The sequence below is a fragment of the Pelecanus crispus genome, chromosome 4 (genome assembly GCF_030463565.1).
Source record: "Pelecanus crispus isolate bPelCri1 chromosome 4, bPelCri1.pri, whole genome shotgun sequence".
Lineage (NCBI taxonomy): Eukaryota > Metazoa > Chordata > Aves > Pelecaniformes > Pelecanidae > Pelecanus > Pelecanus crispus.
Genome location: NC_134646.1, coordinates 13,400,447 through 13,417,719, shown reverse-complemented (window position 1 = coordinate 13,417,719; position 17,273 = coordinate 13,400,447). Strand labels below are relative to the sequence as shown.

The 17,273-nt window shown below is 45.8% G+C and overlaps 1 protein-coding gene across 1 annotated transcript; it reads left to right on the top strand.

Annotated features, from left to right (window-relative positions):
• The first annotated feature begins 7,969 nt into the window (after positions 1-7,969).
• Positions 7,970-17,018, top strand: PCDH18 (protocadherin 18). Its single transcript, XM_009488922.2, has 4 exons — positions 7,970-10,453; positions 11,398-11,486; positions 11,616-11,779; positions 16,327-17,018. Exons 1-4 carry the CDS (start codon positions 7,970-7,972, stop codon positions 17,016-17,018), a joined length of 3,429 nt encoding a protein of 1,142 aa, XP_009487197.2.
• Positions 17,019-17,273: the final 255 nt, after the last annotated feature.

Here is a 17,273-nt window from a genome sequence, read left to right as displayed (position 1 = left end):
CATATTCTGCTGATAAACCATGCCTGCCTTTTTCCCATTACAGCTCCCACTGTGCCTGCATCCTACAGCAGGTTTATATTTCCACATGTTTTCCCATGACATTAAAGCAGGGAGCGGTTTTTTTTTTCTTTTCTTCCCAGAAAAATCAAGAATAAAAAAATGCAGATACTCATGCGGAGTGCTGTATAAATATTTACTGTAAAATAATATAAACAACATATTTGGTCCTTATTCACAAAGCAGGCTGGGTTGTGAATGGTGCCTGAGGTTTTGAAGAGAGGAAGGCCATTAAGGGTCCCTTAATGACAGTCCTTTGCAAGCAAGCTCGCTAAATGCTGCAGCAGAGAGAAGTTCAGAACCCTTCCAGGAAACAATTGCCCAAGAACATCTATTTCTGGAGAAATCTGATCAAGTGTCCTTTCTTGCCGCAAGACTTTGTGTCCCGCTTTGCACTCTGGTGAGGCCCATGCTCTTCAAGACAATTTAAACTGATCCCGAAGCTGTTAAAAATCCTTCTGTGGATTGGGTTCGTTCCCATCAGCCCCAGGGTCAGAAGAAAAGTGTCTTAAAAACCGTGGCGTTGCCTCTGGCTCCACCGTGGCTGCACGCAGCCGAGCTCTGGCTCTGCTGAAGATGATGGACCCTTTCCCTTCACGAGAGCATCCGACGTCCTTAGAGCACATTGGTGGCAAACAGCTGCTGGCAGTAGGGTACACACGAGTGGATCTGGATCATTTGGCTTAGGCTGTCAGTGGAAGATTGAACACATGCTTTGTCTGGTCTGAAGACACTTGAAACAGCAATTTTGCTCCTTTTTTAAACTCCCAGGGGCAATGGAGAAAGTTACAGTTCTGTGAAAGTCTTGGGTTGAGCTGGTAATTTGACAAAGTATGTGTTGCAGCCCTGACTAAATTCACATCTACACCAAACTTCAAACCCTTCCTTTACAGAAACCCCACTCCTGTGAAGAAAAGAAGTATCACAAATGCAGCTGCTCCTTCTGCTCTGTGTAAACGAGGAGTGGCCTCGAAAATACCGTCACACACTAGCTAGTGTGTTGCAGGGTACAAGAGCAAGATGTTTGTCAAAGCAGAATAGCAGTAGTCTAAGACACAGCCTTTCAAATGTATTCACATAAAGCATTTTAAATTCCAGTGCATGCAGTATATGACTTTCTTAACATCTGGAAGAAAACCAGATGTGGGAAATCTAATGCAAGGACACCAGCGTGTAAGGCTCAAAACCGGTAAGCATACCTCAGGCAAAGAGCACAGATATTGCTAGTGCTTTTCCTGTGGGGAAAAAGAGGTCTGGGGTCTCTGACTGCGCTGGTGACCACTGCAGCTCCACGCTGGCTGTGTCATTAGGGGACAGGAGGTGACAGAGCATCTTTGTTCCTTGAGTTCTACTTTCAATGAACCGAAGGTTATAGCCACTGCCCTCCGAAGCATCTGGCTCTCCTTATTGTTTGTATTTGCAGCGATAGAGATGGGCAGAAGGAAAAAAATGATGCATTAGGAAATGGGCAGTTATATCTGTTGTACACAACAGGACCCATGGCTGGGTTTAGGTGGCTTTGTGAGAAAGTGGAATGGGGCCACACAGTGTTACGCTTGTTGGCTTAGGTGTGGTGGGAAAGAAGTGTGCCACAGTTCTGACAGGTGCCTTTTATCCCAGGTGTAGGCAACACTCAACACCCTCATTCTGCTGAAGTGTGTATGTTGCTCTTAAAGGCAGTTTTGAGTAAACAGCTATCAAATAGAGATATTCTACTTCATGCTTTACCAGGAAATAACTAAACAAAATGGCAAATGCATTAGAGTGATCTAACAATGGAATTTCCATTATATACTGTGCCTTATTAACTAATCCTCAAAATAATTCAAAAGCACCCAGTGATATATTGCAGGCATTTGTTTTTAATAGAGGTTTAGTAAGCCGTAAGTCTCAAGCATTTTTCTCTTTTGCACTTGGTAAAACTTTGAGAGATAAATGTGTTATTGGTTCAGAAAGAGACTGAATATCTAGGTACAGTACTTAACCATGCATGGAACATGTACGGGTTTAACTCGCTATTTATATACACAATGCTGCATTGCAAAACTGCCATGGAAATTTACTCATGAGGCAGAAAATCTGATCCCCTGCCCTTTGCCTCAATGATTGATGATAATGTAAAATCTAATTTTGAACTCACTTATCAAAAAAAAAGTCTCACCCATCAGCAGGTGTATAGAATTTTGTGGTTTGATGTATTTTAATGAATGATCAGATTGTTTTTTAAGCAAGTTGAAAAAGTGAAAATTATAGATCAGGGCTCTGAACTAAATTTCATAGAATCATAGAATGGTTTGCATTGGAAGGGGCCTCAAAGATCATGTAGTTCCAACCCCCCTGCCATGGGCAGGGACACCTTCCACTAGACCAGGTTGTTCAAAGCCCCATCCAACCTGGCCTTGAATTTCTCTGTTTATTCCTACTTCTGGGTACCTGGCCTTTTGTTCCAGGGCTTTGACTGGCTGTTTGTTGGGGCAGGAAGATAGTTTTTCCCGATACAGCTATCACCTTTACCGGATGTTTCCCGGGTGTCTCTGAGGTGACAGAGGGTGGCCCTTGAGGGTGCTCGTGCTGGACACTGCATAGAAGGGGCAGAGCTCTGACTAGCAGCAGAAACTGTTAGGCAGGGTACCTCCAGCAGGATTACTTTAAGGTATAGGTATACGTGTACATAGTTAAGGTATGGATTTTGTGGAGGTCAGGATTGATAGTATCAAGTGGAATTTTTGCTTTTCTGATTTGCCTGCCAGGATCCCTGAGCCCATTTTAGATCATCGATCCTCTGTCTTTTCAGGTAAACCAGGTAACTGAAGCCTGATTGAGGTAGACTGTTTAGTATTCCACAGATTAAAATATATGCCCTACCTAATGTATTTGGGCTTAATTAAGACGACTGTGATGCAGAGGTCATATTGGATAATCCAACGGCCCATTCTGCCTTTAATATCTCTTAAAGTAATCCAGCCTCTGATGCACCTCAATTCTGAAAAAGGTATTGGGTATAAGCATGACTGATGTGCACGACTGTAGATTGGACAAAACCAGCGCTAATTTGTGATGAGTTCTGTAATATGGTTGTCTGTGCAAAAAATCAGACTGAAATGTCAGCCTCCTTTCACCCACTCCACTGAACAGCAGCATACTGACCTTTGATCAGCTTGCTTGTGGGTCCGAGAGTGAGTATAAAATGGCAATACTCGTTTGTCTACAAGGATACTCTTCACTCAATTTGCACTCATGCTGCAACAGATGGAAATGTAAAGTACGAAGACTGGGGAGAGCTCTGCCATTAGTTTTACTTTGGGAAAGAGCTTGTTGAAGAGGCATGGAGGGACAAGGAGGAAGAAAGAGAAGAGGAGGGAGAGAGGGAAGAGGCAGAGAGGAAGCCCCCCAATTTTGTCATTCATTGTGGTGGAAATGTTCTTTTAAAATACGCTTCTGACTTAGGAAGACTTGTCTCTCACATTCATTACGCAGGTGTCAAATCAAATTTTATCTTCCTACGTCTCGTGCACTGGAGCATAGTGCATATGACATTTTGTAACATGATGCAACATAAGGCAATAAATCATACTGAGAGTGAATAAAAGCTCATTTTTGTGTGTGTGCTGAGAGGGGAATGAACCAAATGGCACTGTGCTAATTTCGCTGTGCTTCTATCATTGTTAAGAAAATTATTTTCTTTCTTCCCTGTCCCTGCTGAGGGACTATTTCTCAAAATAGTTCTTCAAAGTAAAATTCTCTGTCACCTAAGTTTTGCATATATACCGTGCACCTAGGGGATCAGTAACTTTTAGCAGAAATATGTGCTTGAGAGCTCAATAAAACTCCTCAGAGAAACAAGGCAGACTTTAAAGTATATCGACCACAGAAACGAACCCACTTGCAGCTAAGTGAAAAATTAATTAATCTGCTGTGCAGCTGCGGCTTCTAAAGCAGTACTGTAGGCAAATGGAAGTGCTATTTGGAGTCAAGTTTGTTTTGTCTTCCTCAGGTACATGACTGGACAATTTGAATGCAACTTTTGAGAAGAGCGTTGTGGTGAATAGACCCGTGTTAGGTGGGAATAACCAAGATTACTCTCCAGGAGGCCAGCAGCACTCCACTCACGTGCCTAACAGCATTCACAATACCACGCTCCCTAAGAAGTGTCTGCTGGCTGCACGTGGGACTCTCCCTTTTCTTTGTAAGGGAAGTCTGCCATGTCAAAGGTGGACTGGAGTTTAAGAGACTTTCAGACAAAACTCTTTCACTGGATATGGGAGGAATCAGCCTTGGGAGCGCTGCGATTGCTCACAAGCACCCTACAGAAGTACCACTTCTAGAAGCGCCACGCACTGAAATATTGCTGCATCTAAAGAAACAACCTCAAGATGTGTTCCTTCTCACTTGTAGGTTCAAACGAAAGTCAGATGGAAAGAAAAGAAGAAAATCAAGGCTTTTTCATTACTTTAGTTCAGAATTCAGATAAGGACTGTCGTGCCAATGACATTTTATCGTCATTGTAAGTGTAAACGGTTCGTTGCAAGACAGTGTGGACTTAAGTGATAATATTATATACAACCTGGCTGGTGAGGTTGCAAAATAAAAAATAAATTCTAAAAGGGAAAGAAGGAAAAGAGGTGCTCTAATTCCTATCTGTAGGTATCCTGCTATCTATTAATATCCAGAGTATGTCTCTCAGAAAGACCGATGTGATGAAGTGGAATTACTATTTGGAAAGTGATAAAAATTGCATAAAGCAAATTCCGCATATCTAAATGTACTAAGCAGTTACATGGAAGAACACGTTATCATTTACGAGTATATACAATATTTTAGTTTTTAAGCAGTGAAATTATTTTTACTATGAATTATTCATCTCCTGTACTCATCATGTAAAGGGGCAGTGACTTCTTTTATCAACAAAATACTTTTTATTGACACTAAGAACAGCATTTAATTGAACCTATTTCCCCAATTATCGTCAGAAAAGAGTTTACACTGGTGTTTTGGAAAAATGTTTTAGGAAGATTTATCAGAGCTGCAAAAAAAGCTGTCCATGAACTAATGGAATTAGATTATCTTTGAATTCTCTCCGCCAGAACTTAGAATGGCCACTAATTCCTTTCTTTGCTCTTTTGGTGTTTGCAAAGGGGTTCACTAAAGCCTGAACTGATATAATTATTGGCTTGGATTGTTAGAGATTTAGGCCAGATGGCTATGGGTTTCTAAAGTCCCAGTTGCTTGTGTTAGCTTTTCTAGTTTGCCTATAGGGTTTGGGGATCAGCAATTTGAAAAGGCTGCAAACTTGTAAAACAGTATTATTCATGGGGGCAGAATGTTCATCAGCGTGACCCAGTACTAAATACATTCATTATGGGCATTTCTATTCTGCACAATTTGCCACACGGCGCTGGTTTGTGAAAAAAAAAGAGACAATGGCTTATAAAATGCTTTTGAATGCTTAAAAAGAAGGAGAGTTCACGCTGAGCCTCCTCTGCTTTCTTTTTCAGCAAGAACCTTCTTTGTGACTTTGGCTGAGCTCTGCTGAGAGTAAGTAAATTGGGAAAATCAGAGATTTACTTTTTACATTTTTGGACATGGGGGGGAACGTAAGAGAGAGAAAGGAGCAATAAAAGTGAGTGATGGTATGGTTATGGGCAACCCCGATAAACAAATGGACAAAGTTAGCAGAAACCCAATGAAAAGCATGCCGGGACTGTGGCTAAAATGATAAATCTGGAAAAGCAAATGCGAAGAAGAGGAAACAGAAATCGCATCATAAATAGATACATCTGAAATGAGAAGAACGCATCAGCTTCCATGACCTGGGTGCAGCCCGAAGCTCACACAGGGATCTGTAGCATTTCTGGTGTACACAAAACGCATTATCGACTCAGCCATAAGTTTGGTGGAGGTTTTTTTTGGTGCAAATGTGTTGCAGTGTAAACGTGAAAACTGTTTTCAGCAATAGCAGAGAGGCGAGGAAATTGTCACTTTCCAAACACTTAATCTACCTCGTGGCTTCTTTTCCTTTAAAACACTTCTTGGCATGTGGAAGGTGTACTTAGCCCAGATTGTCGTGGTGAAGCATGAAGCGCTTTTTCAACTAGGATGAAAAAGGTCTTCTGAAGAAGCACTGGAACAGCAAATAAAATAAAATAAAATAAAATAAAAAAAAGCACAGAAACGCACCCAGGGACAACTGCACGCCCAGAGGAGCCGAGCTCGGGCAAGTGCAGCGGCGCCGAGGGCAGCGATGCTGCAAGGGGGAGCCGGGGGAGGGCCGGGAGTGTGCCAAATGTTTCTGACTCGGCGAGGAGGAGGGCGAAGATTTCAAGCGAGGAAGGAGATCTCTCTCCCCCTCTGCTCCACGCTGGAGCGCAGACGTTGAGGAAAAGCGGGTGATAGGCAAAGAAGGAGCAAGAGGAGGCTCTTGAGGCGTGCTTGGCGACACGTCCCCCCCGCCTCCTTCACTAAGCAAAGGCAGGAAAAAGATCCCGCTTAGTTAAACAGGGGCACCTAAAAGTATGCAAACGAGGAGCGCGACCGCAGTTTTCGCGGCAGGAAGGGGCGGAATTAAAATCACAAAAACCCGCTTGAAAGTGCCCTGAAAACGGGGGGGGGGGGGGAAGAAGTTGATTTAAAGTTGCCCTTTACTCACTTGCCCCCCCCCCGCCCCTTCGCGGCGGCACACCGGCGGCCAGCGGGGCTGGCGGAGGAGCTGCTGCCCCCCTGCCTGGTCTCCCCCCTCCCTGCTGCCCACCTCCCTGCTCCCCCCCTGCCTGGTCTCCCCCCTCCCTGCTCCCCCCCTCCCTGCTCCCCCCCTGCCTGGTCTCCCCCCTCCCTGCTCCCCCCCTCCCTGCTCCCCCCCTGCCTGGTCTCCCCCCTCCCTGCTCCCCACCTCCCTACTCCCCCCCTGCCTGGTCTCCCCCCTCCCTGCTCCCCCCCGCCCGGTGTCCCCCCTCCCTGCTCCCCCCCTCCCTGGTCTCCCCCCTCCCTGGTCACCCCCTGCCCGGTCTCCCCCCTGCCCGGTCTCCCCCCTCCCTGGTCTCCCCCCTCCCTGGTCACCCCCTGCCCCGTCTCCCCCCTCCCTGCTCCCCCCCTCCCCGCTCCCCCCCTGCCCGGTCTCCCCCCCTGCCCGGTCTCCCCCCTGCCTGCTCCCCCCCTGCCCGGTCTCCCTCCCTCCCTGGTCTCCCCCCTCCCTGCTCCCCCCCTGCCTAGTGTCCCCCCTCCCTGCTCCCCGCCTCCCCGCTCCCCCCCTGCCCGGTCTCCCCCCTCCTTGCTCCCCCCCTGCCCGGTCTCCCCGCCTCCCTGGTCTCCCTGCCTCCCCCCTGCCCGGTCTCCCCCCTCCCGGTCGCCCCCCCCCCCGCGGCCGCCCCGTCCCGCCCCGTGGCGCAGGGCTGCGGGCGGCCGCGCGTCCCCCGCGGCTTGCGGGCTGATTGGCTGGCCGGCGCTCGGCACATGCCGGGCAGCAGCTTTGTCTGGGGAGTTGGAGCGAAGTTGCGGCGGATTTTAGGCTGGAGCCGGCGGAGCGAGGTGTTTAGTCTGGCGGCGAGGAGGGCGAGGGAGGAAGAGGAGCTGCGCCGGAGGACGGGCTGCGGACCCCGCCGCCGCGCCGGCGGTGCCTGGATGCGGGCGGCGGGAGAGGAGCGCGCTGCCCGGGCGCCTTTCGTCCTGGAAGAGGAGCGGGGAGTCCAATGAGACGGCGTGGATTGCGTACGGATTGTATCCGGATGCCCTGGCACGGTGTGTATGAAAAAAAAAAAGGAAAAGTTTTCTGCTCCGGTGAGGTGTTAGTACTCGGCTGGCTAGAAAAGGCGTTCGCAAGTTTGAAAGGAGCAGATGCGCGCTGGGTTTGAGGGACCGGAGGAAGTCGAGATAATTGCTTTTTAACTTGCTTGGAGAAATGAATTGCGAAAACTTACGAATGCACCGAGTCGGCAGTAAAATGCACTTTATATTCATTTTTGCACTGGTGATAGTATCTTTCAATAAGGCTGTGCTGGGCAAGAATTTGAAATACAGGATTTATGAGGAGCAGAGAGTCGGATCGGTAATTGCAAGACTATCGGACGATGTAGCTGATGTTTTATTAAAAATGCCTAACCCTTCCTCGGTTCGTTTTCGAGCCATGCAGAGGGGGAATTCTCCCTTGCTCGTAGTCCGTGAGGATAATGGAGAGATCAGCATAGGAGCTAAAATTGACCGGGAACAACTCTGCCAGAAAAACTTAAACTGCTCCATAGAGTTTGATGTGATCACTCTGCCCACTGAACATCTGCAGCTTTTCCATGTGGAAGTTGAAGTGCTGGATATCAATGACAACTCTCCCCAGTTTTCCCGAGCCCTTATCCCTATCGAAATATCAGAGAGTGCAGCCGTAGGAACCCGGATCCCTTTGGACAGCGCTTTTGATCCAGATGTAGGGGACAACTCCCTTCACACTTACTCCCTTTCCGCAAATGATTTTTTTAGTATCGAGGTGAGAACCAGGACTGATGGTGCTAAGTATGCAGAGCTGATCGTGGTTAGAGAGCTGGACCGGGAGTTGAAGTCAAGTTACGAACTCCAACTCACTGCGTCAGATAAAGGGGTGCCTCAGAGGTCTGGATCGTCCCTCCTGAAAATAAGCATTTCTGATTCCAATGACAACAGCCCTGTTTTCGAGCAACAGTCGTATATAATCCAACTCTTGGAAAATTCACCGATTGGGACTTTGCTCATAGACCTCAATGCTACTGATCCAGATGAGGGCGCTAATGGTAAAGTCGTGTACTCTTTCAGTAGTCATGTGTCTGCCAAAATTATAGAGACTTTCAAGATAGATTCAGAAAAAGGACATCTGACCCTCCTGAAGCAGGTGGACTATGAAGTAACCAAATCCTATGAAATTGATGCTCAGGCTCAAGATTTGGGGCCAAACTCTATTCCAGCTCACTGCAAAATTATAATTAAAATTGTGGATGTGAATGACAACAGACCCGAAATTAACTTGAACCTGATGTCCCCAGAGAAAGAAGAGGTAGCTTACATTTCTGAAGGGTCACCCCTGGACACTTTTGTTGCTCTGGTCAGAGTGCAAGACAAGGACTCTGGCGTGAACGGAGAGATAGTTTGCAAGCTCCATGGTCATGGCCACTTTAAACTTCAAAAGACTTATGAAAATAACTATTTAATCTTGACTAATGCCACTCTGGATAGGGAGAAGAGATCTGAATACAGCTTGACTGTAATAGCGGAGGACAAGGGAACGCCAAGTCTCTCCACAGTGAAACACTTTACTGTCCAAATCAGTGATGAAAATGACAACCCACCCCGCTTCCAGACAAACAGATACGAGGTTGTTATCTTGGAAAATAACTCTCCGGGAGCGTACATCACATCAGTCACAGCCACAGACCCAGATCTAGGCGACAACGGGCAGGTGACCTACACTATTTTGGAGAGCTATGTTTTGGGAAGTTCTATAACCACCTATGTGACCATCGATCCCTCCAACGGGGCGATATATGCCCTGCGAACCTTTGATCATGAAGAAGTAAATCAAATTGCCTTTATGGTTCAAGCTAGGGATGGAGGGAGTCAGCAGCTTGTTAGCAATACCACAGTTGTACTAACCATCATCGACGAAAATGACAATGCTCCTGTCATTGTGGGGCCAGCGCTACGCAACAGCACAGCAGAAATCTCAATCCCTAAAGATGCTGGAATTGGCTTTCTCGTCACCAGGGTAAGGGCTACAGATAGAGACTCTGGTATGAACTCTGAACTCAGCTGCTCCATAGCAGCTGACAAGGAAAACAGCATCTTTGTGATGGATCCCAAAACTTGTGACATCTCTATCAATGTGAGTGTTGAATCAGTTCCAGCAAAACAATGGGAGTTTTTCGTGATAGTCCAGGATAAAGGTAGTCCTCAGCTTAGTACTAAAGCACTTCTGAAATGTACTGTTTTTGAGTATGTTTATTCGTTTGCAAGCACAGAAGCAACTTTGGTAAGCCAGCCCTCCCTGGATGTCTCCATGATAACGATTATATCCTTAGGATCAATATGTGCCGTGTTGTTGGTCATTATGGTTATCTTTGCTACAAGATGTAATCGAGAGAAGAAGGACAACAGGTCCTACAACTGTCGCGTGGCGGAATCGACCTACCAGCACCACCCAAAACGACCCTCAAGACAGATCCACAAAGGGGACATTACATTAGTGCCAACAGTTAACGGCACTTTACCCATCAGATCTCACCACAGAGCTTCTCCATCATCATCTCCGACCCTGGAAAGGGGACAGATGAGCAGCCGGCAGAGCCACCACAGCCACCAATCGCTGAACAGCCTGGTGACAATCTCCTCTAACCACGTGCCTGAAAATTTCTCCCTGGAACTCACCCATGCTACCCCGGCTGTTGAGGTAAGGTCCATACCTCGTTTTGCACATCCGTTCGCTCATGCATTCACTTGGGAGCGTGGAGGTACTCTGCATGCAACCTGTGAGAGCAATAGGCAATTAGGTCTATGCCTCATGAGAACATGTTACGGATTTCTCTTTAGATGTCACAGCTTTGCAGTTTTACTCCAAAATCAACTGAATCCATTACCATGGGGAACAGGATTAAATCTATTATTAAGAGCATTATTTCTTGGTTCTTCCCTGTAAGGTCGAAACAACGGAGAGTGACACAGGCAGTACTCTGCTCTGGTTTACTGCTCGCTCGCTCTTCCTTGCCTTCCCTTTCCCTCTGTATAGCTCCGTTTAAGAAAGAGAGCCCAGAGTATTTATATAGAGAAACAATACAGGAAATTCTTTCATTAATGGGGATGGAGAACTAAAAGGTTAAACAATGACACAGTTTAAGTACAGCTGCTGTAATATATGACCACAGTATCGCAAACTTTGAGACTACCTGTCTCAGTTCTTACTGCAAATGCTACGTAATGGCTTAAATGAGAGCTGTGTCCTGGTAGCTCTTTACATGTAGACCAACGACGTTTTATTTTGAATTAGGATCCTGGAATGGTAGGGCGTTGATCCTAATCTATTAAAACAAAACTCCACCTCTGTTTAATTACTTGTTTTACTTGTTAATGAATTAATTATTATGAGTTCAGAGGCTAATGAACAGCAGCGCGTTTCCTCATTGTACAAGGTCCTCAGATGTTTCCTGTGGAAGACACTAAACTACAAAATAGTCTCTTGTGCTGCATTATATATGTGCAGGAATTTGATTTAATGAAACTGTAAAGGCAAAAAAGCCCCACGACCCAAGAAACAAACTTGAGAAGCAAATCAGTAGTTTTACAACTAGGAATTTGAGCTTTCATTTCAAGGAATCAGTTTTTTCACCTTTTCTTTAGCAGGTTTCTCAGCTTCTCTCAATGCTTCACCAGGGCCAGTATCAACCAAGGCCAAGTTTTCGAGGAAACAAGTATTCCAGAAGCTACAGGTAAGGATCTGGACTGTTCTGCTGCGTATGCGTGTATGTGTATCAGAAAAAATAGGCATTTAATCAAAAAGTGGAATATAATGTACTTGAGAGAATTTAATTCCACCATCACCACAATTCTCTTCACAGGTATGCCCTACAAGATATGGATAAATTCAGCTTGAAAGACAGTGGCCGGGGTGATAGTGAAGCTGGAGACAGCGATTATGATTTGGGGAGAGAGTCTCCAATTGACAGACTTCTTGGGGAAGGATTCAGTGACCTTTTCCTTACAGATGGGAGAATTCCTGCAGGTAAGAGCACAATGGAAGCTGAACAGTTTATTTACAGTGCTGCCTGTCTGTCACTTTGATAAAGCTACTACTGAGAAAGCAAAAATTCTGTATTTTTCAAGTCCTGTGTTTCCTTCCTTTTTCCTCTGCTTCATGATAAATACTGAGCTGAAGCCTTCACCTATCTAGTAAACTGAAACCTCAGACACAACTGAAAATCTGCTCAGAGCGATGCCTACTTTTTTCTGTTATTCACATAATCATCAACTGGCTTCAGATTCCCCCCGAAAGCACAATCTGCTCCATGTGCTTAGACTTCTAATGACTGGGTGGATGTTTTTGCAAAGCCAGGCAGTTGTGGCTTGTTAAAAATACCCTGAACTATAATTTGGGAGATACATTTTCCACAGTGGGTTCGATCCATATGATATAAACTTCTACCGTTCAGAAATGGATTGTGAAAGTGCTCAAGAAATACGGATGGAGAAGAAAGAAAAGTTTATTTTTTCCCACTGAAAAAATGAACTGGAGTGGCAAGGGAAGGATCTAAATATGTCCCAGATTTTAAATCTTGCAACCCTAATTTCTAGAAGAAGGAGCTTAAGAGGTACAATTCAGGGGCAGAAAAGAGAAAAAAGCTAGAAAAGGGTGAGCGAAAGTATGATAAACACACACATACATATTCATGTGTATGAAGTACCACTTTTAAGTTTATGCCCAGTTATAAGTTGAATTAAGGAGGCTATGGGAAATCATGCTAAGTACAGGTATGAGAATTTTGTAATTACTTTACTAATTATACAGCCTCTGGTTGTACCCTGGATCTTGTACTTATTTCAGATCCTATTTATTTTTCTCTGTATAACTGGCACGGCCAGATAATTTCAGTATGGTTCACTGAACCAAGAGTGTAAACTTAAGAAGTTTAGTAAAGGCATTTTAGACACGGGGGCACATCGCTTTGTGGGGTGGTGCAGCACATCCTGCCTCCTAAAGTGACCCCCCTGATATCGCCCACGGCTGGAGGAGAGGAGCTGCAGTGCCGCAGCCCCTCCCCTCTGCTGCCACGGAAAACGCCGCTGAGGAGATTGTACCTGACCTTGGTGCCTTTTACCCTGAGAAATATGCTGTCACGCGAGGCAAGAGGAAACCCCAAAAGTTTAATTTGTTCTTCTTATATGTTTTAACTTTAAAATTTTCTTCGTATATTTTGCTCCAGGCTAGGTCTTGTATCACCCACCCAGGCACTCACCCACCTCCTCAACTTAGTGTTATGTACCCCATGTTTCAAAACCAGAGACCTTGAAAAGTTACTATTCGTTCAGAATCCTTAACCAAAATCTGGAGTCCTAATATCCTCTAGTTTATAAAAAAAACTTTACCTCCCCCAGCTCCTACTACTTACTCCTCTGCCAGCTAGCATGAGGCATGTCTTACTCTCTCCTGTGGTTGGCAAGGAGGCAGGGAGGGATCTGCTGGAGCGCTCAGTTGCCGGGGGAACTTCAAGTGCACTGGTGTTAGCACTGGCATCCGGCCCCGCTGCTGCCAAGGAAGAGCTGTCCCCTTCCCGGTGGGCAGCTGGGGGCTGCCAGCGGGCGGGAGCGGTCACCCTCTTGGCTAGCTGACATGCCCACCACTCGTCTTCAGCTCTTGCAATTTGCTCTCTAAACAGGAAGCCCAAGGGTAGGATTTCCAAAAGTGCCCGGCCTTCACCCAACGCTAATCACATTCAAAGTAAGGAAAACTGCTGAGTACAGGCAGAACTGGGTTGGGCTACCAGGATGGGCATTTAATCTCACCCAGATGTCCATTTGCCGCTATGCGTGGTCTTAATCCATCGAAGTATGCTGAACCTGTTCAGATGAGACCTGAACTGACCTGCAATCCAAACAAATAAAAAGGAAAAGAAAACTTCCTGGAGGCTTCCCATTCTCCATTTTGAACGGTTTCTGCATTGTCAGTCTGGACACAGGCAAAATGCTGCGAGACAGTCCTTTCCGTTTATCCCTTTAAGGTGGAACTGGAAAGGAATGGAGCCAGTCCCTCGAAACTTCCAAAATGACATGATCAGAAAGTTCAGTAACTGTCCTTGAAAGACTTGTTTCTTTCTCTCTCACTTTTTCAATCCTCAAAAATAAGCTTTACGTTCTGGAAAAAAAAAAAAAAATGCTGTTGTGCATCTGGGCTCTTTTTTTTATTTGTTGCTGATTTAAGGACAGACTGTGACACCATTCAATTTCCTCAGAGTATCTTTCGATCTTATGTTCAGGAATGTCAGAATTTATTACTTTGTACCAAATCCAATTCTGATAACATCAGTAACGAAACTCACAATATGACAACCCTCACTACAAATGAAATGCTAGACCATTGAAAGTCTCCCATTAATTTACAGGAGTTTTCTTAATTAGAAGTGTAATCCTCACCACCTGGGATGAGTTGAGAGCTGGTCCAGGCTCCATGGGTCACTTAAATACCTTTTCTCTTTTCTAACGCTCAGGCATTTTCTGTAAAACAGAAAACGTGTGTGCTTTTCATACATGGGAACAAAGCACTTGAAGGCATTTCAGTCACTTGTATCAAAACTTCAGCCACTGATATTTTCTAGGTTGCTTTTTCTGTTTGAAGCTCACTGATCAGCAAGCCATTTGCAATAGCTTGTGCAATATCCAGCCTGCAGCCTGAACCTGTATTCTTAAATTCATACTCTCACGTGTAAGACAGAGAGAAAGTTTATACTCAGAGGAATGGAAGGGGCATTAGGAAAGCAAACAATATGACAGGCTGTCCAAAGTGCAGAGATAAATAACGCTGACAGGGTGAGAGCAGGACTTTATCAATCACTGGTACGTCCTGAGCTGAAATACTCTGTTCAGTTCTGCTTACACCATTGCAAAAAGATTTTTTTGATAAACTGAGTGGATCCAGAGCCAGATGGGAAACGTGATGAGAAAGCGAGGAAAACTTACAGGGCATGACTGCAAACATTTCTCATGTATTCAATATATAAAGAGAGAAAGAAAAAAACCCACTATTCTGCATGGGCTAATCTAAACATTGATTGATAGAGAATTAGGGCAGAAGCTTCTTACGGTCAAAATATGCATAATGCAAAGAGTCTGAAATTTCTGAAAAATTTCTTTTGAAGTATGTGACTCAAATTCAAGTTAGTGGCCCCTACAGCACCTCGGTCTTTTCCAGGAGGTCTGCCAGGCACCCAGGCAGCCGCCCAGCCTGAGCCGAGGTTTCGTGTCCTACAGAGTCGGTTTCCTTTGGAGAGGAAAATTTGGCCTCTCTCCTGGCACATCTCTCTTTGCAGTTCTGCCAAATAGGGCTTTGCCTGTCTCCGCTTCCAGGGACCATTCCCAGCCCTCTTCAGGTGTTTGCGGAGGACTCTTGCAGTGCCCCTCCGTGGGCCAGTTCAGACCAGTGTAGCTCCCAGGGATGCCGTCACTTGCCCCATCGTGTTGCTTCTCCCTGAGAGACGCCACTAAAACCAAGCAGCTGAAAGAGCGGCTCTGTTGTCTTCTGCTCTTCAGCCCTCCTGGCTGGCCTGGGTGCCCACCTTGTGGGTCAGAGCCCCCCCTGTGCCCATGCCTGAGCCGGCACGGTCCAGCAACCCGAGCTACAGAGCTGCGAGTGCACCTCCGAGTAACTCCAGTGTAAACACTGGAGTCACACAGGGTGTGAATTAAGCCCTAGGTATTCTGATAGTGGATTGAAATTTAACTGATTCAGTTAAAAAGGTAATATGGCAGTGGATCACCTCGTGTTCAGCATACACCTCATTGTCAGATCAAAAGGAGGTGTGTTAATGAAGAGGGAGATCCTTCTGCACATTACTGTTCTTTATTTTCCCTGTCCATTTATTCCGACTTTATTACTCGGATACGCTTCTCTGATTGCATGTGGAAGACTTCACTAAAACTTAAGCAAATGCTGGGAGATAGAAACACCTTCATTTTATTTTACTTTTTTTTTTTAATGAAACAGCACTGTACCAAGGGAACGAATGGCTTTAAGTTGCAAGTGCTTGTTTTCCACCTTGGATTTACGTGGTTGTCTTCAGCCCTAGTTATGAGATCACGTTACTGTCTTACATTTATTGTTCTCATTTTTTGAGACTATTTGGAAAGGGAAGTACGTTTAGATCCAGACCATTTGTATTTGCCACCTTCCCGCACACAGAAAACGAACCCAAACACCAGATTTAGAATCATAGAATCGTTTAGGTTGGAAAAGACCTTTAAGATCATCCAATCCAACCATTAACCTACACTACCAAGTCCACACTAAACCAATCAAGGGTAGACTAGACTAAACCATGTCCCCAAATGCCACATCTACCCGTTTTTTGAACGCTTCCAGGGATGGTGACTCCACCACCTCTCTGGGCAGCCTGTTCCAATGCTTGACCACCCTTTCCGTGAAGAAATTTTTCCTAATATCCAACCTAAACCTCCCCTGGCGCATCTTTGGAGAAGTTCAGTGCTTGTGTTAGTCCCTGCGAATGCAAGTGATACCTGCAACGGAGGGGGATGCTCACTCTCCTCTTTTCTCTCTTGCAGCAATGCGGCTGTGCACGGAGGAGTGCAGGGTTCTGGGGCACTCCGACCAGTGCTGGATGCCGCCGTTGCCCTCTCCCTCCTCCGATTACAGAAGTAACATGTTCATCCCTGGGGAGGAGTTCCAGTCGCCCCAGCAGCAGCTGCAGCTGCAGCAGCAGCAGCAGCAGCAGCAGCAGCAGCAGGGCCTCGAGGAAGATCCACAGCCTGCTGATGCCAGCCAGAAGAAGAAGAGCTTTTCGACGTTTGGTAAAGACTGCCAGAGCGAGGAGGAGTCAGGGGACACCTGTACCGCCTCTCTCCTCTCCGAGATGAGCAGCGTCTTCCAGCGCCTGCTGCCTCCCTCGCTAGATGCCTACACGGAGTGCAGTGAGGTGGATCGCTCCAACTCGTTGGAGCGCAGGAAGGGACATTTGCCAGCCAAGACTGTAAATTATCCACAGGGGGTGGCAGCCTGGGCAGCCAGCACGCATTTCCAAAATCCTGCCAGCAACGGGCCCGCTCTGGGGACTCACTCGAGCGCACAGCCTTCCTCTAAATGGCTGCCAGCCATGGAGGAGATCCCAGAGAATTACGAAGAAGATGATTTTGACAATGTGCTCAACCACCTCAGTGATGGTAAACACGAACTCATGGATGCCAGTGAGCTGGTGGCAGAAATTAACAAGCTGCTGCAAGATGTCCGGCAGAACTAATTGTTTCAAAAGCCTATTTTTCCATGTTTATGGAATACTGAAAGGGAAAAAAAATAAAGAACAAAAAACAGACTGAGAAGAACTGGCATTGCCAACTAGTTGCATTTATCATAAATGTGTCTGTGTATGTTGAATATTAAAATACTGTATTTTCATATGTACACAATGCAAGTGTGATTATCTTTATCTGTATTTTAAAAATACATTTGTACCTTATATTTATGTGTAATTTAACAAATAAATTTTATTTTTGTA